Here is a 26,439-nt window from a genome sequence, read left to right as displayed (position 1 = left end):
ACTTCAATCAATCATTCTAAAACAAGGTGCCAAATCAGTCAAGGTGCCAAATGATACCAGAGGACCCAAAAACTGGGAGTGTGAAGTGTACCTTGTGGAACTTAAAATGAACGTGGCCATGTTAGTAGAACTGAACAGGTAGATGTCAGATGAAATTTATCATTGAGAAATGTGATTAATACATTTGGGAGGGAGTATTAGGAGAGTACCTGGTTTTCAAATGCCTAAAAGATGTAGAAATACAGAGAATTTAAATTTTTAACAAGAACAAATTGTTTTTACATGGAAACTTCTCATTGTACTCTTTGAGGAATTTTTGTATTGCTGTAGGACCTTACAGAGAGAAGGAAGGCTGAGAGTGAAAATGTTACATTTGCATCATTGGAGGAACAGCCCATATAGACATAGATCAGCCTGGATATGGCAATATGGATGTCAGCTAAATATTGACATGTTGATAAAGCTGCAATAACCTCATACAGGAAACTCAATTTTACATGTAACACACAGAGTACAAAAAGTAAAGCTAATGCCAAACCTATACAATTTGGTTAAGGATATTATGTTGAAATTTGAGTTCCTTATTGACATTTACGCATATTTACAGGCCAAGGACAGAAATGGGAACTGCCAAGCAATTGTTCAAAAATATATCCTTGCTATGCCAAAAAGAACATATTTCAGTAGTCACAATAAAGGGGACCAAATTAGTCTATTACAGGTATTTCTAGGACTCGGTGTTTAACCATTAAACAATTAAGTTGTACATTTCTAGGACATCACAGAACTAATCACTGATCAGAGCTCATTATATAATCACAAGTTGGTTAGCCGTAAAGACAGCACAATTAGCCTAGTAAGTGACTGAAAAATTGGTTCAACTCCTGGTTATAATAGTCACTTTGCAATCCTGCTCTTATTCAAGTCAAAACACTGATTGCAGTATGAAACTCCTCCATAGCCTGATTGTACTGAATCCATTAGTAGTTCAGTAAAATTATAAGCTGTAGGGGCAGCAGGGGCATTGAACAACACCAGCTGCAGGCTCCCCTCCCAATTCTACATCATCCACTTGTGGAAGTATATCACTGTTCCTTCTCTATTGCCAGGTCTAAATCCTGGAACCTCATAACCATTGGTATTGTGGAAGTTCCTTCACCATAAGGATGAGAGCAGTTGAAGAGGTGGCTCACCACCAACTTCTCAAGGACATTTCTAGATGGGTATTGAATGCTGGCCTTAACAGCGATCCTGACATCAAAAAAAAAGAAAAAAGCAGTGTATTATTTTAAAATTTTCATCTGTGTATGAAAGTCAGAAATATGGAAAAGGCATTTAAGCTTTTGGAAGGCCAACTTAAATGTTCTATGGGCTGGGCCTCACTTTCCACTGCTGCAGCCTTGCAGCTGCTCCCGGACCACTCTGCCTCATAGAATGTATGCAGCAGCAACGCTGGCAAGACATTGGAAGTTGTATGCCACAAAAGTTAAGTGCAACTGTAGACATATCATGAGAGGCATGGACTGGAATCATGTGGAATCTAGCCCAAGAGTAAGAACAGAATTGGGCTTGGCTGTAAAATTCTCCAGTCAAATTGTCTAATGACTTGACTTACATATTAATAATAATTGCTTGCACAAGATAATTTAAACATGATGTACTCTCATGCAAGTAAACCCCACCTTAAAATCACTGCCTTCAGGGAAGGAGAGAAAGTGAAAAGTAACTTAAAATGGTGTTTCTCTAAAAGGTATAAGCATAGTTTCAATAACTCTGAAAATTCCAACATTTTTAACACTGATTACAAACCTAAACTGCTAAAAATTTGCAATCAAATCCGATCAAATGCTTAAATACAACCACCTCAAGACTGGAAATAGTTTGTTAGTACTTATTTCACTTAAATGCACTGTTTATAGACAAAATAATCTGGAGTAGAAGTCAGTCACTCAGGCACTCTGCTGTGCCTTTTATTAAATTCATGGCAAATCTGACTGTAACCTCAAATCTGCATTCCAGTCTTCCCATGGTAATCTTGCACTTATTTTCACATATGGATTTCTGTAGCTCCCAACTAATTCAATTTGGTCAGTGCTGGAGAGAGGTATAACACATTTCTTAGGAGAACTGGCTACTTTAGGAGCCAACTGGTACTTACATATGTAGCGTGTCTCTTCCTTTACTTGGCAAGTAAAGTTTTAGTGGAAAATGTCCTCAATGCAAATTAATTTTGCAGCATAGTTTATTTTTTTGGAAAAGGGTAGTTGTAGAATACTCTGATGGATTTTGGTTAAAAAAACATGAAAATTAAGAGGCACTTCACATGAGATATTTGGTTTGTTCACCAGAGACTATTGAGACATAGTACCATGAAGAGAAAATAATTATGTAAGATCCATTTGTAGACAGCCAGATTCTAAATCAACATTGCTGACTTATCCATAAAGGCAGTCAGTCCAAAGATATTGTAGCGCTGTGGCTACAGGCATGAGATTACCATTTCACATTTCGCAGCCCAACTAGGCTGAGTAGGCAGTCAGGGATTGACTTGGATTATCAACAGTCATAAATAATGGCCCCAGGTTTTGCACTACTCGCTGGTGCAAGCACTCACTATCCTCAAGGATCTAGTAAACTCCCGTGTGGACTTCTGTCCAGATGTTGGTTGTTGTCAGGTGTCAGTTCAGGGAGATTTCTGCTGTACAGCAACCACATTTTGATTGAGCTGGCCCAATTACACTGAAGAATTCTCCAACATAATTTTTAATCAATGTTTTACAGATGCCAAAATAGACTGAAACATACATGGCATTAAAGTAGAAGCTGAAATATTGATGAATAAAAACTTTAAAAATATTTATTATCTTAGAATCCATTATATTTTGAAATAGTTGTCTGAAAGAATTACAATTCACTGATTTGGTATATCATTAACGAATCACTTACACTTCAACCTTTCACAGTTTACAGCAAGATATATGCAGTAACTGTTCTCATCAGTTCATTTGATTCAGCTGATAACATTGGAAATTGGACACCCACAGAAAAGCAAGAAATCACTGACAGCAAGATCTTGTTCGTGAACACCTTGGTTATAGTGTCATCATGTTGCAGGATTTCAGAGTTTTATCCTGTAATGATAGTGAATGGTGACAGTTTTGCTGTCTTTTGTACTGCATGCTACCAGGGAAACTGCTGTGGCAGAAATATCCAAGTATATGAAGATCCTGGACCTGTAATTCAAATAGATAGCAGCTGCAAACTTTATCCCCATAGATGAAATTTTATTGGAGTGTTATTTTAAAAGCCAAACCCAAATTCAAATTTCAATACCACATCTAAATGGATTCAACAATCATAAGCTATTAAAATGTTTCATCGTGATAACTCACAATAAATCAACACAAGCACCATGATTGATCATGATCACTCACAATAAATCAACACAAGCACTATGATTGATTATGATCATTAAAACACAAGCGCATCATAAATGGTGTGTCCAAATTCTGAATTGCTGGGTCACACATATACAAGAAGCAGCCCCTGTGGTTTGAAGATGACTTACTTCTACTCCAGTGCTGTGCCTGATTAGGCATATGTAGAATACACAGACTCTGGAACAGGTGGAGCAGTTGGAGCTTGACTGGATGGGTGGTTAGTATGATACTTCCAATATTTTCACTGGGCTTCCAAGTGCTCCCAAAGAGACTCCAAATTCTCAGTGCCTTCCAAGATGCTGCTTTCCATCTTAATCGTTCACTGACCAGAGATTTCTGAATTGGAGAGGATGTTACATTTTTTTCAAGGATGCCTTGAGAACACCCTTGAATTGTTTGCTGGGTCATCCTGGTAATCTCTTTCCACTACAGAATAGAGTGTCTATTTCAGAAGTCTGATATTAAGAATGCAAATGATGTGGCCCACTCACTGAAGCTGACTAAGTGCAGTTGGGCTCTCAGTGCCAGGGATGTTGGCCTGGCAGAGGAAGCAATGATCATTTGCTCATTCTGCCAATAGATTTGGAGAACCCTGTGGGGACAACAATGGTGGTTTCTCTTTATGCTTTGAGGTATCTGCTGTAGTAATCTGTGTCCCAAAAGTGTACAGGAGTGTAGCTGCCCAGTAGACATAGACTTGCAACTTGGCTCATCATGTGTATTTACACAAGTGTCATCTGTCTTCTCCAATTAGCTTACTGGAGGTGACATAGTTTGAATGGTTTCCTATTCATCCTGTATCTAACACTATCCTAGCAGGAAGCTAGATAGATTGGAGGCGAAAGAGAAACAAGGGATTGCAGATACTGGAATCTGGATGAAAAACACGATGATGCTGGAGGAACTCAGCAGGCCAGGCAGCATCCGTGGAGAAAAGCAGGCGGTCAACATTTCGGGTCAGGACCCTTCTTCAGGACTGAAGATAAGAAGAGGGGAAGCCCAATATATAGGAGGGAAAAGCAGAGCAGTGATGGGTGGACAAAAGAGGGGAGGTGGGGTGGGCACAAAGTGGTGATAGGTAGATGCAGGTAAGAGTTAGTGATAGGCAGGTACGGGGGAGGAGGGGAGAGCAGATCTACCGGGGGATGGGTCAAAGGTACGGAGAGAAAGGAAAAAAAAGGGAGAAAAAAGAGAGGCTAGGAAAGGGAAGAAGAGAAGAAGCATGGTGGGGGCAGGGGTTGTGGAGAAGAGGGTGGGAATTGAAGTGGAAGAATTCGATGTTCATGATCGGAGGCAAACTTTTATAGTGAGAAAGGTCGAGGAGTTTGAAGAGTTAATGCAGCCTTGGCGTAATCTCAGTTTGCGGAGACTGAGGTCTTCGCTGAACACCTTGGTTAGAATTTCATCATGTAGAAGACAGAGTGATGGCAAATTTCAGAGGACAGCCAAATTTGAGAAGGATTCTTCAAAGTCCATCTCAGTTAGCAGAGTCAAGGATTTGTAAGGTTGAAAAGGTCTATGAATAGTGATTGATGCTGCTCCCTGCACTATTTTTGGATTTGTTGCACAGTGAAGGAAATGTCCATTGTTTCTCTTGATGGATGGAATCCACAGTCTGATTCAGAGAGCAGCCATTCAGCCACTGAGAGGCAAATTGAGGTGGATGCTAGTGGTGACGTTCCTTGTCCCTTTCCCTGTAGTTATTGCAGTCAGATGTATAATTTCTTTAAGATGATTGTGATTATAGCATCATTGAAGGCCACCTCTTCCCAGATGAGGGAAATGATGCTGTGAAATGGTGTCATTACTTCCTTTCCATCAAGTTTTGGATCTTCAACAGCCTTGTTTTCTAGTGCTAGATGGTCTTGTTGGACTGGAGTAGCACTGAGACTAGATCAGATGGTGCACTGTGGAATGAAATCAAGAACAGTTGAGAAGTTCTTTGAAATGCTTCTTCCAGCAGAAACTTGCATGGCTAAGGAGAGAGGACAGGTGACAAGCACTGGCTGGATTGCCTTTACAAACAGCTGGTATGAACTCGAGAGTTTGAATGGTCTTTGGTACTACAATCATTCTGTGATTCTGTCATTAACACCTGTTATGACCCAGGTGATGTGAACATGTTTGTAGTCTTGCTCATAAGTTAATGGGTGCCTGGTGTTGATGTTGTTGCCATGACAGTTGTACTCTCTAACCAAATGGTGTTGGTTATGGCATTGGTAACTCTAACCACAGTTTATATTATGATATATTATCACCATATGTCATAACTGATTTGTTCTTTATTCCCAATTGATTGCACAGATCATGGAAACAGATTTGATGCACTTTATACCAAGTTATTTTCAACAGTATTGTATTGCATTTATGTGTAATAAAAACTAAAGGTATATCACACATGGAAATATAGTGGAAGGAAGCTGAGCCATAGAAAGCAAAATCAGATGTAACCAAAATTGATAAAAGGAGCAGGAAAAAATAAAAATGCATGTGTTTAAGGGGGAAAAAAATCCATAAAGTAGGATCAAGGGTGCTGAAGAGCCTACTGCGGAAAATGGAGAGGACTAAGAGTCAAAGGACTGACAGTTCAGGAGGAAACCGAGTTAAGAGGGAATGCAGTAATAGCAGAGGCCAAAGCATTTTCTGTAGACAAGGCTTTTATTTTAATGTGCTAGGCAACCAAAAGTATGTAATTGAAACAACGGAGATGAGCAAATAGAACTTGGTGCAAAATAGAATCTGGACAATAGCATTTTAAGCAGTGGGCGTGCTGAGATGGAGGCAGAAAGAAGCACATTTTCAGAGGAAGACATAAGCAACGTGAATGAAGAATAGAATAGCTCTGGTTCCAACAGTGTGCAAAGTTTCAAATACTTAGGTTCAGCCTCAAAAGAGTGGGCAGCCAAAAGGAGAAAGTTAATGACACAGAAATAGAGTTTGAAAGAATATTGATCATCCCAATGTTCAGGGGGAGGAAATTCTGACTCGATGCTTTGATGTTGGACAAGACGGTCTAGAAAGCTTTGAAGTGGCTGTGTGTAAATGGAGGGAGAGAGCTGCATATCAATATCATTTGTATGAGATGCTGATATGTGGAATTAAGAAGAGAAAGGGGCATAGACAATTCTGTCAGGGATGTACACCAAAACAACATAATAGAAAATCTTGACGTGATGGTCCCAATATTAACTCAAGGTGCAGTTGGAGTCAGGATGTCAGATACCACCTTGCCTGAGAAAACTGAGAAGTTCAGGGCATACAGTATGTAACTTTAGTGCAGCCACCTTGTATAATTTCACTTCCAGGCTTGGCATTAATTACACAGCAGTAAGGTATCATGAGAAACAGCAGAAGGCAATCTCAGCTCAACATTTAAAGGGCAATCATAAATGAAATGGATCTGAGATTTAGAAGCTAGTGAAGACTAAGAATACATTCAGGAAAATTAAATGCTGTGTGCCCACATCAGTGATGGCTCTCTTTTTGTGCTGCTTGGGGTAGTAGGAAACCTGAGACATAGGGACACACACTCTTCCCCAGTAATGGGAGTGAGAAACCTGATAAGCAAAAGGTGAATACAGATGTCTGTTCAGCAAAACCTGCTGTGTACTTCATTAACCCCACCTGCCCAATCTCAGTCTTATCAAAAAGCAAAAAAAAACTGTAGTAGCTGAAAATTTTGAAGTAAAGACAAAAAGTACTGGAAGTGCTCAACAGATCAGGGATAATCGTGAAGCAAGAAAAAAAGATAATATTTCAGATTTATGACTTTGTGTGAGTAAACCCATAGCAAAAGTATTGTCTTGCCTCCCTTCCAACCAGTTGGCTTTAAAAGATGAATATTTATTGCAGTGTTTCACAAGTTTTAATTGGCATTGCCTGTCCTAGTGTTAAGTGGAGATCAAAACTCAACACAGTATTTCTGCCACGATACAGCCTCAATCAAACTAGGAACACTTTGCACTACTAAATCATGATTTAAAGACCCACCCTACTGACATCAGGATATCTGATGGAGCTCTGTATGAATTAATTGAAGACATTTGAAACACCTTATAAAGTCCATAGTGTGAGTTTAAAGTAACAGAAGTGTTTTCTCTAGAATTTAGCTACTGAGATGCTCATTCCATGGATTTTTCAGTAGTAGTAGCACTTCATTACTGGAAGTGTTATTTTGGCCATGAATGGTCACACGGAAGGTTTGGGATGTCAGAGCAGAAAGCAGTAGGAGCTCAGAAGCTGCTCCTTCCACATAATCTTCAGAGAAGCCTCATTCTCCTTGGACCTCTCTAAGGAATAATGTATTCACAGGCCCAGTTGACCAGTGCTGTAATCACGGAGATATGTGACTTTCTGCTGGAAGAACTTCACACATTTCTTTGTGCCTGAACTACCATTTCCGTAGGGGTGAAGATCACATCGACCATGAACTTCCTCATCATAGGATCCTTTCAACTGGTCACTGCTGAATTCTGCCATGTCTCTCAGTTTGTTGCTTACTACTGTATCAGAGAGATCACTTGTGCTCTGTATTCACAAGAAATTATTTCATCTATTTTGATTTCAGTGAGGAGCAGGTGGCATGTTGTGTATCCAGTGCTGCTGACTTCCAGTGAATGGAGACAGCTGTTGACTGCAAGTGCACAAAAGGATTCCCCTTAATAACAGAGGCCTTTTCATCAAGAAAAAAAAATTTACATTCCCTCAATGTTCCATTTGCTGTGAAGCACAAGAAGAATTTCCTGATGGTGAATGCCCTGTTTTCTGTAAGCTTGCATGACTCCTTCAACGTGAACCTCCCAAATACCAGAAAACCAGCAGGAAACACTGTTGGCCTGCTCAGGTTGCGATTTCCCCTGCATTAGTCCAGGGGAACACTGTAGTACACACCAAGCAGATGCAGACTTCATTGTGTGCATGCTGAATATTCTAGACTGCAGCCAGTGCCAGAGGAAGATTAGCCAGGAGACCAAGTCTGAGAGCTATGAGTCAAAGCTTGCAGAGGAGCAATATCTACAACCTTATCTCCCAGCAGAGTAGAGGAGGGAAGTATTATTGGCATGGGCTTTTAGGGACTCATTGATGAGGTTTCCAAAAGATCCTGCAAATTCATAGTCCCCAGTGCAAGCAAAGTGACCTTCCCCAAACTCCAGCCATGACCATCTGCGTAGTACATCAATAGTCAGGTGGGTGGAGCTCAGGTGACACAAAGATTCCTCATATCTATTTTTGCATGTCTACCTGCACTTATAGCACAGGATTGAATGAATCCCTACCTAAGTGGCTTACTACAACATAGAGTCAAACAGCACAGAAACAGGCCTCCACATCCATACTATCCATCTATACTAGTCCCACTTACCAGCATGTGGTCCATGGCTTCTATGCCTTGGCAATTCAAGTGCTCATCCAGATACTTTTTAAATATTGTGAAAGTACTTGCTGCCACCACCACCTTAGGCAGTGCAGTCCAAATTGCAACCACCTGGGTGAAAAAAAAATTCCTTTTCTTAGTGAATACAGGTGAGAAGTAAGATCTCACCCACATCCTCCGGTTCCATGCATAGATTGCCACTTTTGTCCTTGCCAGGTCCTCCTATTTCCCTGGTTACTCTTGCTCTTTATACCTTAAAACACCTTAGGATTTTCCTTAATCTAGTTTGCCAATGATGGTTTGTGGACCCGCTTTGCCCTCCTGATTTCTCTTTTATGCACCTCCCCTCCTTACACATTCTATACTTCTGAAGGGCCTTACCTGCTTTTAATACTCTAAGCCTACCATATGCTTCTTTTCTTTATCAAACCCTTGATCTCCCTTGACATCCAGGGTTCCCTGGACTTGCCTGCTAACTATTCATCCTTACAAAAACACATTGGCCCTGAACTCTCACTATTTTAGTTATTTAAAAAAAAATCCCACGTGGCAGGTGTAGATTTAGCCACAAGTAGCCACCCAGTCTACTTTTGCCAGGTCCTGTTGTATGATATTGAATTAGGCCTTATACTAATTCAAGACCTTAATTTCTGGACCACCCTCATCGTTTTCCATAACTATCTTGAAACTTAGTTATGGTCACTATCCCCAAAATGCTTACCCACAGACACTTCAGTGACTTGCCCAGCTTCATTCCCTAAGGTTAGGTGCAGTACTGACAGAGGGTGTTGGTAGATGGAGCGTATTCTGCCTGGAGGTCAGTGACCAGTGGTGTTCCGCAGCGATCTGTTCTGGGACCCCTGCTCTTAGGGCAGGCAAAAGGTAGTGTAGTGGTTAGCATGCATGTTCAATTCCGGCTGCTGTCTTTAAGGAGTTTGTACGTTCTTCCTGTGTCTGCGTGGGTTTCCTCTGGGTGCTCCGGTTTCCACCCACATTCCAAAGACATACGGGTTAGGAAGTTGTGGGCATGCTAATGTTGGCGCTGGAAGCATGGCGAAGCTTGCTGGCTACCCCCAGAACACTCTACGCAAAAAGATGTATTTCACTGTGTGTTTTGATGTACATGTGATTAATAAAGATCTCTTATCTTGTGATTTTTATAAATGACTTGGATGAGGATGTGGAAGGGTGGGTTAGTAAGTTTGCTGATGACACAAAGGTTGGTGGTGTTGTGGATAGTGTAGAAGGTTGCTGTAGATTACAACAGGACATTGATAGGATGCAGAGCTGGGCTGAGAAGTGGCAGTTGGAGTTCAACCCGGAAAAGTGTGAAGTGATGCACTTTAGAAGATCGAATTTGAAGGCAGAATACAAGGTTAATGGCAGGACTCTTAGCAGTGTGGAGGAACAGAGTGATCATGGAGTCCATATCCATAGATCCCTCGAGGTTGCCACACAGGTTGATAGAGTTGTTAAGAAGGCGTATGGAGTGTTGGCCTTCATTAGTCGGGGTATTGAGTTCAAGAGCCATGAAGTAATGTTGCAGCTCTATAAAACTGGTTAGACCCACTTGGAGTATTGTGTTGAGTTCTGGTCGCTTTATTATTAGGAAGGATGTGGAAGCTTTAGAGAGGGTGCAGAGGAGATTTACCAGGATGCTGCCTGGATTGGAGACCATGTCTTATGAGGATAGGTTGAGTGCACTAGAGCTTTTCTCTTTGGAGAGAAGGAGGATGAGAGGTGTCTTGATAGTGGTGCACAAGATGATAAGAGGCATAGATCGAGTGGACATTCAGAGACTTGTTCCCAGGGCGACAATGGCTAACACGAGGTGGCATAATTATAAGGTGATTGGAGGAAGGTATAAGGGGGATGTCAGGGGTAAGTTTTTTTTTACAGAGTGGTGGGTGCGTAGAACACACTGCCGGCAGAGGTTGTGGGGGCAGATACATTAAGGACATTTGAGAGACTCTTAGATAGCCACATGAATGATAGAAAAATGGAGGGCTACGTGGGAGGGAAGGGTTAGATAGATATTAGAGCAGGATAAAATGTTGGCACAACATCGTGAGCCGAAGGGCCTGTACTGTGCTGTAATGTTCTATGTTCTACCCCTTCTCTAGGACTATCTACATACTAGCTGAAAAACTCTCCTGATGCACTTTAAAAATTCTGCCCCGTGTAAGTGATCTCTGTATTTCCTGATGATCAGCTACTTGCTTAAAGAACTCGGGACTCTACATGAAATAAAAAATGCATTTGCCTTTAAGGATCTGCACTCTACGGGGTAAACTGTGGTATATAGCTTGTGAGGACATGAGATTTCCTTCTGTGTCGTTCCACTTTGCAGGGATTCTCACTTTTAGAGGATAATGCCTGATGCACAGAACTTTCCTCCTGGCATGTATCTCATTGACCAGGACTTGTGTCCCTTGTGAATATGAGAGCTGTCTCCCTTTACCTTGAGGCTTCTATCCTTCATGGAAGCCACTAAATGCATGACTGCCACGGAGAGTGTGCTTTTCAGGACTCAATTAATGGGAGCAATTAATGGGAGCATTAATGGGAGCTGAACTCAAAATGTGTGAGGTCTGATCAGGAATGGTGCGTCCATTTTAGCTCTTGTTTTGGGGTAATAAATTCACTAACATTATTCCATATTTGAATTTGAGCAAAACGAATTCAGTACTAAATGCAACAAAGTTTTAGCTCACTAAAAATCCAGTTTCTGGTGATTACAGTGAAACGCCAATAAATGGCTATCTGATTATTTGGATCTTCCAATGGTTTAGCATCTCCCTCACCGATAGTTCCTGCACTCCCGTTGACATACCGACACCCCAGTACCAGTGCTCCCTTTAACACACTGGCGCCTGTGTTCTCTTTAAACTTCACTGGAGAATTTATTATACCACTATGTAACATCACTTTTAAAAAAAGATCAAAGTGCATTGCTGTAATAATTAGAATAACATCCAATCATCTTGAAAATCTATCAATGCGGCATCACCAAAGTCCAAGTATGCCGGATTAATGGAGCTAATATTCAGAAAAAAACTTTAACGGCACACAACAACATCATGCTTCTACAAATCACATTAAGATGTTTAGAAATGGGAAATGATGTGCCCAGGAATTAATGCAGGGTGGATGCATCATTATCACAACATGTGTCACCTCAATCCAAAAAGTATTGTAATCCAGTTAAAATTTGGGTTTATGATATAGTTGGAACCCCCAAAGTTATCACACTATATTTGACAGGATCATGTACCTGCAGCAAACTACCTTTGGTTGTCATTTTGTCAATGTAAAAGTTCCTTTGTTTTCACTGGAGTCGGTTTTTTTTAAGTTGTGCTACTACTTCAAAAAGTAGTTCTATAATGTTCCCTTCTGACATGCGATAAACACCCAGTTTATATTACAGGATTCATCCAGAGAAGCCAGAAAAATAATTAACCATGTAGCAAAGTGAAACCATCCTTCTGGATAACCTGAGCCATCTGGCTTCCCAAGTGATAGAAAATCTGGTTAGCTTTTGAATGTATATTTTTATTTGAGGCAGCAATGGCACTTTGGGAGTTTCTCAGAAACTAGCTGATGTCAGCCTTTTGATCCTCTGAGTGCAGCAAAGTTGCCTCATTTACTTTGCTACAATTTTATTGAAATTAGTTCATAGTTCTTTGCAGTTTGAACATCTGAAAGTGAATGACCACAATTCCTGTGAAACCTGATTTTAACCTTAATTTGACAGGTGACGTTCCGAACAAGAATCTATCATTGTAATATCAACAGCCAAGGAGTGATCTGTCTGGATATTCTGAAGGATAACTGGAGCCCAGCACTGACCATTTCGAAGGTTCTTCTGTCAATTTGTTCTCTTCTAACAGACTGCAATCCTGGTAAGAGGAATTACATAATTTTAAACCTTGGCTTTATATTTTAAAAGAAAAATCTGCAAATGCTGAAAAAAGCAATGGAAGTACATAAAGTTTTTTTTTGGTTGTTCGCAATTCGTAGGTTTCAGCTGGCAGCTTTATTGTATAGTTTAGGCTTTTATGATATTTTATTTTATGACTCAAGTAATTTGATTCATCATACTACACATTGATAACTTGGGTATATGTTATTTATGCCATACAATTTAAAGAGATATCTTTAACAAAGATATCTGAACAAAGAGAGTCATTCTAAATCTTAGCAGGACTACGTGCACAATCAATAAATCCTAAACTGGCAGTTTCTAGAAACATTCAAAGTACAATGAAGTTTTAAATGTTCACTGAAGATAATTCATAAAATTGGCATTTCCTTCTTCCGAAGAAATATTAGCTCCAGTAAAGTTTTCAATTTCTTAAATAGCTGAAATTAGGCCACTCAGGCTGATTTTGCACAAATTCTTTTGTCGATAAACTTTATTTTTAAAACATTTACCTTTGTTCGGTCATTATCTGATAATTTAAATCAATTTAAGTATCTTGGTAGGTACAGAAATAAAAGTGATCTTGCATTATACCTGGCTGTACAATACATAATGCTCTCTAACTCTCCTCAGTCTTTTCCTTTACAAGAGGCTCATAACATTTCTTGTCAAAATATTCACACAATTTTCTCTAGCTAGATTAACCACATATAAACCAGCCTCTGGGTAACATATTTAAATATAACTCTATGCATCTTCAAATTATGAGCTTTCCTTTTCTGACTTGGAATAAATAATGAATATAATGACTTACTTATATTCAATGCATATAGTTTCATTAGAAACTTGAATAGCTTAAGAAGGGAATGGAAACATTGTGGTTATGTTACTGGACTGGACCAATAATCCCAAACCCCTCCAATCCCAATGCAGCACGGAATGAGACCCTTTGGCCCAACTCATCCATGCTGACCAAGCTGCCTTCCTGAGCTAGTCCCATTTGCCTCTAAGCCTTTCCTTTCCTTTCCTTGAACTTGCCATTCAAGTTCAGCTAATTAAATAGCCGGAATGAAAAGGTAGTTTTGGTAATGGTGACCATGAAACTACTGGATTGTCCTAAAAAAACATGGTTCACTAATCTGCTGTACTAACCAGATCTGGCCTAAATGTGATCCAATCCACAGGAGTATAGTTAATTGTTTGCTAAAATATCCTCGAAAGTCATTCAGTTGTACCTAACAGTTATGTCAGAGATAATAAGAATGAAAGCAGATAGGCCATCCCACATTGATATGGGCACTAGAATCACACACAATACAGTTTAATCCCATCCCAGTCAACTTTGCAAAGTCTTTAGAAGAGCTGACTCGAAAATGTCCCATTGTTCCTATATTGTCACCAGGTAAAAAAAAGCCTCAAATCCAACAACACAGAGAATAATTTCAACAGACAAAGTGACAGTTCAAGAAGGTGGTTCAGCACTCATTCAAGGGCAACTGGGGATCTGTATTAAAGACTAAACTTATCATTGATGCTCACATCCCATGAATGGATTAAAAAAAAATGTTCAGGAAGGTCTTTTACTCCAGTATAAACATTTCCATTTCTGTAATGTACTTCAAGCCCTGATCCAAAATATCGATTTAGAATTAATTTAATTCTGTAGCTGATTATGCTACATAACTTGCTTCATTTATTTTTTATGTGTGTACATGTGAAAAAGGAACTAATTCGTCATTAACTTAAGAGTTCAAATTTACCTGACATTTTAAATGTAAATAGAAAAGGATAGTTCTAATCTGGTTACTTGTCCTGTGGCGAGTCTCCATTTCAGCTAACTTCATTAGAACATAGAGTCAAGACTAGAGTAACAGCTAATTAACCCTCTGGAGGCTGAGAATACCAGCTGTCTAAGAACATTCATGCTTATTAGGGAATCTAGATAACATAATAAAGCCATGGTCTTTTTCTCCCCCACTCCTAGTACTCTGCAGTGTGCCCATCACCAGCACTTTAATAATCATATTTCACAGATGCTGGTAAACACTTTATTAAACATTCATTTCAGCTGAACATTTAACACTTAATATTTGAATACAGTCTCCACAGAGAATGGAATAAACTCCAGCCTCAATAGATTTCTTCATTTTTAAATTCATGTTACTAATTTGGTCATTAAGAGGAAAATTAAGAAAAATGATTGTATTTTTAAATATTAGCATATTTTTCTATAGTACAGAAGCTTCAGCCAAACTATTGTAAATATTAATTTTTTAATGTGCATTGTGTAAACACAGTCCTATCTTAATATTGTTGCAATGAGATAAGAAGAGGGGACTGTTTGCCTCTCACATCTTCAAGGTTGCCCAGCTGCCTAGAGAATACAAGCCTTTTAAAAAGAGAGAGATGTAAGGCAATACAATGGAAAAGCTTTGTGCTGGGATTCAAATAACTCTATCCACACATTAACCACTACTTTTAATTATGTAAAAGAAATTACTTTGGCAAAGCAGAGCTTTTATTCTGACAATGATTATTCTTATTTGCTCAGCATCCTTCACACATCATTGACTTTGATTCACATCTAAATCACTTCTTGAGGAATATAAGTCAGGCAGTGCCCTCTTATGATTTTTACACTATCAAGAACATCTGGTGGTATGGTAGAATGTAAAATTGCTGTAGGTATGATGCAGTAGCACGGGGATTTCCCAGGTTAAAAATTCAATCTCATTATGTTCATTGTACAGGCATAGAACAAACACAATGAGGATCAGTTTCAGGCCCAGTCAATACTTGCCAAATGTTTAATGAAACATTTCTGGCCTGCCACAGATCTCCCTGTTGGGATGTGTCATCTTGGTCCAAAAATACATCTGCATTAACTCTCAATATTCCCCCCACCCCAACCAAATTTAACATAGTGGAAAATAAACCACAATTTCCTTCTCATTGTTCATAGTTAGGTGGTTCTTGAACAAGTTTATTGTTGCAGGGGAAAAAAATCACTAATTGTTTATTGAAAGAAAGAATCAGTAGCTTTAATTGGACAGGAATAGGCAGCACTTTGATATCAACTGACACACAAACATCATTCCTTTTCCAAAGCTCAGCTTGACCAGCACCTGAAAACAAAGCTCCAAATGCGATGCACAATCCAGAGAAATACACAATTCCAATTAATGCGCCATTTTCAATTTTAGGGAAGATGGTACTTAATTGTATTGATAAAAGATATAGCCATCATTATAAATATAGCCAAGCTTTCGCAATAGCCAGTGGGCACATGAAGTGCTTATATTTGCTTCTTTCAAAACATAATTACATGTCAAGACAATCTACAACACAGTTTCTCCTTACTGCAGGAGAAATGTCTTGACAAATACAGGAATAAGCAGCACTTTGATATCAACCAACACACAGACATCATCTTGTTCCAACTGCCAGTGCTGCTTCAGAAAGGATCTCAGGGTATGGAGCAAATGCTTTCAAGAATCTTAGTCCACAGCATAAAAACAGGCCCTCAAAGTTTGCACCAGTATCATTCTTGATGATGCACCTGATTTCAGGCAATAGTTCATACCTTTAGATAATTTTCTTTATCAATTACTCAAATCCTTTTTTTTTAATAATTTGCCACAGAGAATACCACTTTCTAATCACTATCTGAAGAATTTTCTAAACTTTTAATTTTATTGGTTATTTAATGTGTGCTGTGTCATTATATCTGACCAGTAAAAAAAATCTACCACTTTACCTCATTATACCCAATCATAATTTTAATTATGATCATGACCATTTGGTAGATTGTTCCTTGCAGGATGCTAGATTGTTTATCATCTTCTTAGTGAAACATGAATTCTGTTTCTCTCTTTGTAGATGCTGCCATTTGAGTACTTCTAGCATTTTCCATTTTTAATTTAAGCTTCCTTCATTGCTTAACCCGTAATCCCTTGTGGCATTTCACCACATAAGACTGTCTGATGTCTGGATCGACATCAGGAGAGGTAGGGCTAAAATGAAAGATCGCCAATAATGCTTGGGTCTGGGTGACCTAACACAGACCTGTCCTCGGTATTGCAAGAACAAATCACTGCAAATGTACAGTGATCTGGTCTGACCATCGAAAGGGGTGGCAAGGTTAGTGAGTGACCAGGACAGTAAATCTCAAAAGCACAAACAGCCTCCTCAGAATGAGAAAGCAATGAATTTAATGTAATTTTGTTGAATTGCTTTTTGGAAGCAATGTAGGCTTGTTTTTGCTACATAGCATGACTTGTGTTGAGATGGGATGAACTTCCCATCTGTATATGTTGTTCTTAGGTCATTTTAAACATCACTCTCATGGTCTGATTAGATCAGAGTCCACTGAATTAACTTTTCTTGAAGGAAAAATTAAACTGGTGAAACAGCCCTGTCTTTGAAAGCCATTTCGAAGAGACAGACAAGCCATAGCAAACAAAGTGCATTTATGTTCATGGTTACCATTCCGTTTGTCTTCACAATTGACTTGGGTTTAAACCTCTGTGTCAAAACTACCAATGTGAATAGCTCCCCTTTTGACTTCATTCCTCCAGTGTGTTCACAAGTCATAACGTGCCATCATATTTCATCCCAGTCCACAGATCTTCCACATCTGTCCATATTTAACTGGCTGTCATATCAGGTTTTGTTACAAGTCCATTTCAACCATCATTCCAAGTACTCACTTTATTTTATGAGCTAAGCCTCAGCATTAACCACAAGGTCTCCTCTGAGCCAAATGAGCAAACAGTCCTTGTACACTTCTTGTTCTGAGCAAACTTCATGCTAAAGTCACTTTATTCCTTGAGTAATATACAGTTCTGAAGAGACTTATATCAAAATTTGTTCTGTGGTCAGAATTTCAATGGAACAGTAACTTCTAATTTAGAAATAGAAGCAAAAATGATGCATCGATGGAGTGTAAAACAGAGGTCACATTTCAGATGGACCATTTTTCATCAGAACAGAAGGAGCTCAGAGGGGACAGAATTTTTCAGGTGTGTCCAGGAGAGCATTTTGACTTAGTATATAGATAGATTGATGAGGGAGGAGGCAGTACTGGACCTTGTCCTGGGGAGGGAGTGTCAGTAGAAGAGCATTTTGGTAATAGTAACCATAATTCTGTATATTTCAAAGTGGTTATGGAAAACGATAAGGATAGACCAGGAATAAAGATCTTAAATTGGGGGAGGCCTGTTTCATTAAAATAAGACAAGACCTGGCAAAGGAACACAGGGAGCATCTATTTGCAGGTAAATCCACATGTTCCCACAGTGGGGAGCATTCAAAGGGGAAATAACAAGAGTTGGGTCATCATGTTCCTATGAAGGTGAAAGCCAAGGGCAACAAATACAGGAACCCTGAATGTCAAGGGATATTGAAGCTCGGATAAAGAGAAAATAGGAAGCATAGCGCAGGTGGAGATTTATCAAGAGTATAGAAACTGTAGGGAGATGCTTAAAAGGGAAATTAGGAAAGCAGAGAGGATAAAGGTAGATCTGTGAGAGGTCTGGACAAGCACTTGAATCACCCAGGTATTGAAAACTACAGGTCAAGAGCTGGAAGATGACATTCAAATGGAAGGGTGCCCATTGGTCAGCATAGATACAGTTGGCCAAATGGCCTGTTTCCATGCTGTATGACGCAGTGAACAGTTAGAAATCTAAATGTGTTTAAGTTGCAGAGGAGGAGTGGAGAAAATGTTTGCAGTAGAGTGGAGACCATGAGAAACTAAATGGCAGGAAGCAGCAGTGCCTGCTGAGAGGGGGTGAGGGAGGCTCGTCAGCCACAACTGATCAATCGGGAGAAAATGAGAACAGGAGAGGGGAAAACAATGCGGGAAATCTGAAAGAAAATAGAGAAAGCTGGAAACACACAGAAAATGAGCAGCATCTGTGGAAAACAAAGTTGACATTACAGGTTTCCAACAGATTCTCAGAATGAGTAACGTAGGAAGAAAGGTTAAGCTAGCTGGCCCTGTGCTCACTCGAGTTCCCTGCTTTTGCCTTTGTTACACTCCCTGGAAAACAGAATGTTCACCAGTTTGGTTTTATAGTTAATGCTGACCTAATTGTACATGTTGCACCTACGCCACCAACCACCTCACACACTCACTCCTGTCTCTCCCCCCACCCACCCTCCCCTCCCTCCTCTCCCTCCACCCTGCTCCTCCACCCTCCTCTCCCCTCTCTCTCCCCTATTCCCACTAATTTGTTTGAATTGCCCTGCAGAAAAATCATGTTGCTATTTAACTTGGCAACCAATAACATCCATTACAAAGAAGGCTTTTTAATCCTTTCAACTGTATGAGAAAATATTCCTTTTAATTATATTTATTTCTGCTGTGCACCAGTAACTGAGCTGAACCTATGCAGGACAGGCTATCGATCCCCAAGCCTTAATTACTAGGGTTCATTCTTAATGACAGATGGTCAACATGTCTTTAGATCATCAGGAAAAAGGCAGGAATGTTAATCTTTCTGGCAAAATACATAACCTCAAACAAGTATAACTAAAAGTAAAAGCCTTTTCTTAAATTCTGTATATAATGTACCTATTTTTGCTTTTAGATCTGTGATATTGACCAATATTCTTTTCTTGTTTTGCAGCTGATCCTTTGGTTGGAAGCATAGCAACTCAATATCTGACCAACAGAGCAGAACATGACAGAATAGCCAGACAGTGGACCAAGAGATATGCCACATAAGAATATATTGCAGTAAATCCTGTCTCTGGGAAAGCACATTCACCAAGTGCAACAACATTCCCAGACCCTCCTCCTGACTTTATTTTAAAATCCTGACCTTTTTTAAAACAAATCTTCGTGTAAAAATATCCTTCTGTTCCCTAAAGACTTGAAGCAATTTGACACCTTGGTTGTTTTTACAATGTCCAAATCTCTACAATGTAAAGAATGTTCAACTTATATAAGTAGAGAGCTTTATTGTTACATAGGTTTGTATAAGTGTGTCCTCTTCCATGGTTCCTGAACCATAATAGATTATATATCTAATTTCTTCACATAGGTAGCGATTAGAACCAGATTTTTTGTACTAAAGTCAATCATGTCAGGTGCATGCTACCAGGTTAAAGCTCTGCAATAAGCTTAATTTAACAATCACTGTGCATTACAACCATGACTGTCTTTTTCACCAGCCTCACTTTCTTTTTCTCTCGAAAAGGCTGATGAACAACACTTAAAATTTGTGTATTTTGAACAATACTTACTTTCAAATGCTTGTAAATTTTGAGATCCTTGCAATTCCTGACTGTGGAACAGTTGATGTACACTTGTATTATTGCACCCATTAAAACAGCACCATGGCTGAAGTACAGCATACTCCCACTTCCTTCGTCCTTTACTTTAAAAAAAATACCACTTGAAAGCTGACTTTTTGAGCCATCATAAAAAGGCTTCAAATTAAAAATTATATCTAGTAAGTTCTTATCAGGACTCATAGGAAATGAATGTAATTGACATCAGAGAAAGTCTCTAATTTGTAAATATCAAAAAAAATGAGTTTTTGGTAAACTGTATTTAGTTGATAATTGTTCAAACGAAGAAAGATTTCCTCCAACAAACAGATACTGAAAATAAGTAATACCCGATTTGTCCCAACTCTTTAAAAACTACATCAGTCATAGAAGGTCTCAAAAAAACAGAAGAAATGGGACTAGACAAAGAAAATCTTGATAAGCCAAAATATTTTCTAAATTGTAACCAAATCCTCAAAGCACGTTTAACTACCAGATTATCAGTTCATTTAATGATAAAGGAAGTGAAGAGCCAAGCAAAGAAATAATAGAAAATTTAATGTAATTTGTGAAATTAATAAAAATATTGTAAAAGAAAGAAAGCTGACTTTTTAAAACCAGGTAGTATGTTCTGAAGTGGTGGCAAAGGTCAGAGAATGATTTGATACCCGATTTTGACACGTACAGATTCTGCATACTCCAGTGAGGCTTACAGTACCTAGCCCCCGATACATGCAGAGTGAACTCGGTGTGTTTTGAGCTTACCTCTGGGAGCTCACACATTTGGAATGGATGTGTGTTCATGCACAGCTGCAACAATCTGAACAACTGCAATATGCACTTCAGTGAATTATTTAGCAGGGTACAAATTGAGCATTTCAGTATGAAATTGTGATTAGAAAAACTGCATCCTTTGCACATTCACCACTGGTTCTTCTACTAGGAGAGGCATCCTAAAAGAGGATTGCTGTTTTAACCACTCAACATGAAGCATAGCCATTCAATATCTAACTGACAGAGCAGAACGTGCCAGGGTAGTAGACCAACAGATATGCTCCTACCTTGAAGAGGATACGTTTCCCCTGGACATCACGAGGCAGATGTGCAAGGTGAGCTTGGCCTAAGATCAGGCATCCCCAAAATTTCCTGCATCCTGTAGATGAGCAATATATCATGGTAGCAAGAAATCTTGCCCCGTCTGTTACAAAAAGTCTGAAATTTAATAGCACTAGAGTGCTGTCGTACAAAACCAGCAATGCAAATGGGAGATCATATTCCACAATGTCAAGTTATTTGAGGGCTTGCTTGCTATAAAACCTGTTGATGGGGAACCCTAATCTGCCCTCTCCAATGTGCTTCCAATGCGACTCTAATCCTACACCAAGTAATAGACTGGATGACCTAAGGGGAATTAGGAAATGGGCAATAAATGTTCCCCATATTACATGAACAAATTAAAACAAAATACAAAATTTTCAACATGCATTTGTGGCTGTACTAGAGCATGATCCACAGTCTTCAAATTACATCTGGAACCCTGTTGCATTTATATCTTTATATCCAAAACTATTTCTCCCAATCAAAACTAAATGCAGTATGCACTCTCGACTCTTGCATATGTCATATCTCATGCTGTTAACAGAAGTACAAATGCAAAGGTGGAGGTGTTTGCTTAGCTTTTAACCTTTGATCGCTCATATGGAAACAACTTGAAAATTGAGACAAGACATCTTTATGAGTCACATGTACATCGAAACACACAGTGAAATGCATCACGCTTCTGGCGCCCACATAACATGCCCACAACTTCCTAACCCGTACGTCTTTGGAATGTGGGAGGAAACCGGAGCACCTGGGGGAAACCCACGCAGACATGGGGAGAACATACAAACTCCTTACAGACAGCGGCTGGCCTCTGGCGCTGTAATAGCATTACGCTAACCACTACACTACCATGCCTGCCCTTAGGAATAATAAAGGGAAAAAGTAACTGGTGAGAGTTGTCTATAGGCCACCAAATAATAACATTGTTTGGTGAACTGAAAGAATACAGGAAACACGGACTGGTTGAAGCCATTATGATTCCCCAAGAGATATGGTGCCACACTTTGCCTGTTATTTCCTCTTTCCATATTCACTCCTAAACTTGTCTTAACGTAAGCACAAACCACTCCAAATGTCCTCCCATGTGTTCGTGATTGGCCACTGTAGATTCAGCAGAAACCACTATTTCACAGTTGATTTGGACTTTCTGTCAAAATTACAGCAGATAATTGGGAAATTTCTCTCCAAGGATATTCCCAATGAGCATCGTGATCAACAGGATGTTGCCAAGTAATGGGTTTCATATAGCCAGCACTCTTAACACTAGGTCTTTCTTTAGGTTAGTGTTAGCTAGCAGTACAACAAAAGAAATCAGCACATCAAAGGACCTTGCATCACTTAATCCTAGTCATTTAAAGCAGTAGCACAGATACACCCACCCTGGAGGATTTTGAATAATGAGTGACAAAAGAGGGGAAGTTGTGTACGTACAGAAAAAAGTTTCAACTGGACGGGGATTGCACCTCATATGATAAGTAGCTATGTGACCAGTTATTGTCTGATGTCATTTTGACATCAAGTCTCCTGTGGGGCTGCTCTTCAGCAACATCTGTGATTCTCACCTGAATATCAATACCCACTTGCCACTAATTCACTGAACTCGCTCGAGCCACCAGCACCCTCAGGAGAAGCTGCAGAGAGTAGTGGACTCTGCCCCAGTACGTCACAGGCATGTCCCCACCATCGGTGGTATCTACAGGAGGCGCTGCCTCAAGGTGGCAATATTTATCATCAAAGATCCCCACCATCCGGGCCGTGCCGTCTTCTCGCAGCTACCATCGGGCAGGAGGTACAGAAGCCTGAAGTCCCACACCACCAGGTTCAGGAACAGCTACTTCCCTTCAACCATTTGGTTCTTGAACAAACCAGCAAAACCCTCATCACTACAGTTTAGCAACACCATGACCGCTTTGATCACTGCACTATAATGGACTTTGTTTTTTTTTGTTCTAATTGTGTTCTTTCTTGTAAAAATTGTGTATAATTTATGTTTAATTTATGTTTTTCTCGTGAATTCTGCTTATCTGATGCTATGTGTCTGTGATGCCGCTGCAAGTAAGTTTTTCATTGCACCTGTGCACACATGGACTTGTGCATATGACAATAAACTCAACTTTAGACTTTAGAGGGATAAGAAGTGCTACAAACAAATAGAGGAACACCTTGGTAACCTTGGTTCTTTGAATAGCTGTAAACCTTTCTAATGAGCTCTCTAAATAATTATACATAGACAAATGGTTGAAAGCCCAATGTAAAACCATGAACATCTGTTAATAGCCAGAAGTGATTTCCTGCAGGGTGGAAAAGATATGGTAAATTGGATACATGGCTCTTGATTATTCATGAAAAAACAGAAAATCTGAACAGCAGCAGGTCATTGAGCCTTTTCAGCCTGCTGTGGAATTCAGTTTGGTCGCAGCTGATCCTCTATCTCACTCTCTCCCCATCTCTCATAAAGCATTTTGTTTCATTCACAATTTAAATGCTTACAATGAGAGTGAGGAATGTGGCTGTCATTTTAAGATGGAGAGAAATACAAATAGCCACATTGGGTATGGAATACAGTCTCCCTACTCATGTTCTAAACTTCTTGATCATTATCTTACAAAATTATCTCTCTATGGTTAATGTACATAATTTGTTTAGCTAATTCACTGTATCATTACTTGCAATACTGATATATTCCATTATGTCACCACATTTGGATTAGGAAACACAAAGAGCAGGAGTAGGCCAAGCCTGCCCCAACATTTAATATGATCGTGGCTGATCTACACTGGCTATGACCTCCTCTTCTGTGCCTTTTCTCCATACCCCTCTATTCCTCAGTCTGTCAAATATTTATTCACCGCTACTTGAAATACTTCTAATGATCCAGCTTCCACCAGCCACCGGCAGAGCATTCCAGAGATTCACTGCCCTCTGCCAGAAGCAATTTCTATGTAGCCCAGTTTTAAATGACCAGCCGCTTATCTTGTTTGTTACTCCCCCACCACTGAAATCATCCCAACGTCCCCCTTAGGATCTTATATATTTGAATAAGGTCACCTCCTCAATCTTCTAAACTCCAGGGAATACAGGCCCAGGTTATTTAGTCTCTCTCGGTAGGACAGCCCTCTCATCCCAGAAATTACCCCAGTAAATCTCCAGTGTCCTGCCTCCAACGTTACTGTATCTGTTTTAGGTAAGGGGGCCAAGACTGTACACAGTATTCCAGGTGAAGTCCCACCAACACCAGGTACAGTTGAAACAAAACCTACCTATTTTTAAACTTCAAACCCTTTACAATGAAGGCCAAAATGTTGTTTGCCTTCTTAACTACTTGTTGGACCTGCCTGCCAGCTTTTTGTGACTCATGCACAACTAGATCCCTCTGTACTTCACTCACTTGACATCTATTTCAATTTAGATAATAAACTGTGTTTTGATTTCTCTTACCAAAGTGCATGACACCACACTACCCCACATTAAACTATTTGCCAGTCTTTTGCCTACTCACCCAAACTATATCCAGCTACAGAATCATATTACATCAACAGACCACAATCAGTGAGGATAGGCAGCAATACCTCCGGCACGATTATTCTCAACACTGGTGCCCCACGAGGCTGCATCCTCAGCCCTCTACTCTCCTCCTTATAAACTCATGACTGCGTGGCCAGATTCTGCTCTAACTCCATCTACAAGTTTGCAGATGATACCACTGTTGTAGGCCGTTTCTCAAACAGCGATGAATCAGAGTACAGGAAGGAGATAGAGAGCTTAGTGGAATGGTGTCATGACAACAACCTTTCCCTCAATGTCAACAAAAGAGCTGGTCATTGACTTCAGGAAAGGGGGCGGTGTACACGCACCTGTCTACATCAACGGTGCTGAGGTCAAGAGGGTTGAGAGCTTCAAGTTCCTGGGAGTGCACATCACCAATAGCCTGTCCTGGTCAAATCACGTAGATGCCACAGCCAAGAAAGCTCACGAGCGCCTCTACTTACTCAGGAGGCTAAAGAAATTTGGTTTGTCCCCTCTGACATTCACGGACTTTTATCGATGCACCATAGAAAGCATCCTATCTGGATGCATCATGACTTGGTACGGCAACTGCTTTGCCCAGGACCACAAGAAACTGCAGAGGGTTGTGGACACAGCCCAGCGCGTCACAGACACCAGCCTCCCCTCCTTGGACTCTGTCTTTACCTCTTGCTGGCTTGGCAAAGCAGCCAGCATAATCAAAGACCCCACCCACCCAGGTCATTCTCTCTTCTCTCCTCTTCCATCAGGCAGAAGATACAGGAGCCTGAGGGCACGTACCACCAGGCTTAAGGACAGCTTCTACCCCACTGTGATAAGACTATTGAACAGTTCCCTTATACGATGAGATGGACTCTGACCTCACGATCTACCTTGTTGTGACCTTGCACCTTATTGCATTGGACTTTCTCTGTAGCTGTGACACTCTATACTGTTGTTGTTTTTACCTGTACTACCTCAATGCACTCTGTGTGCAGGAAATGTAAGGATATGGATATTTAGGTGTAAGGGATTAGTTTAGTTGGGTATTTGATTACTAATTTAATTAGATCAGCACAACATTGTGGGTCGACGGGCCTGTTCCTGTACTGTACTGTTCTGTGTTCTATGTTGTATGTGTCACCCTAAACACACCCTCAGCCCAAACCTCCTGTTGTGCTCCTGACCCCACCCTCCCCCTCTGCCAGCATTCTCACCACCTCCACCAAGTGAAGCAGAAGTGAAGTTAAAGGCGCGTCTCTTTAATTTAACACTCCCGGTCACCAGCTCAAACACTGATGCTGTGCACACTGGGAACGGCATTCAGTGCATCAATAGGCAGGGGTGGCCTTATTGCTGGGCAGAGGCAATAGGTAATCCTGGTGCCAGCTCCCTCACGAATGCACTTGCCTTCCAGAAACATGTAGCGAGCTTGGACTGAGCAGCCTACAGTTGAGGGTGTGCACTACAATGTACATGGTGGCTCGGTAAATTGGTTTATTATTGTCATATGTACTGAGGTACAGTGAAAAACCTGTCTTGCATACTGTTCATACAAATCAATTCACTGCACAGTGTGTTGAGGTAGTACAATTGTCAGGCTCATGCAGAGCTTGTAGCCTTGTCCTTTACATAATAGAAGTACAGAAAAATAACTTCATCTGCACACACAGAGCCAGTCATGACGGAATGTCTGATGGCAGATGTCTCAGGTTCCATCACAACACAAGCCTGCACACTGCAGGCTCAGACTGCAACTATCATCATCCTGAACACATGTTCAGAAGGCCTTACAGTCTCAGAACAGTCCTTTAATT

At 40.2% G+C, this 26,439-nt stretch overlaps 1 protein-coding gene and 1 long non-coding RNA gene across 4 annotated transcripts in view; one reads left to right on the top strand and one right to left on the bottom strand.

Moving 5' to 3' along the window:
- LOC127570635 (ubiquitin-conjugating enzyme E2 E2) overlaps nt 1-20,099 on the top strand; it is a 145,269-nt gene extending 125,170 nt beyond the window's left edge. For all 3 annotated transcript variants that reach the window (XM_052016378.1, XM_052016377.1, XM_052016379.1), the window contains 2 exons: nt 12,569-12,716; nt 19,369-20,099. In XM_052016378.1, the coding sequence (XP_051872338.1) occupies nt 12,569-12,716; nt 19,369-19,466 (246 nt within the window). In that variant the 3' untranslated portion in view covers nt 19,467-20,099. The remainder of the gene's footprint in view (nt 1-12,568; nt 12,717-19,368) is intronic.
- The window catches only part of LOC127570637 (uncharacterized), a 61,962-nt gene that overhangs the window by 2,918 nt on the left and 32,605 nt on the right, over nt 1-26,439 (bottom strand). The gene's annotated exons all lie outside the window — the stretch shown is intronic.

This window comes from Pristis pectinata, chromosome 5, assembly GCF_009764475.1.
Source record: "Pristis pectinata isolate sPriPec2 chromosome 5, sPriPec2.1.pri, whole genome shotgun sequence".
In the NCBI taxonomy this organism is placed as follows: domain Eukaryota; kingdom Metazoa; phylum Chordata; class Chondrichthyes; order Rhinopristiformes; family Pristidae; genus Pristis; species Pristis pectinata.
Note: the sequence above shows the minus strand (reverse complement) of the source record. Positions and strands in the feature narration are given on the sequence as shown.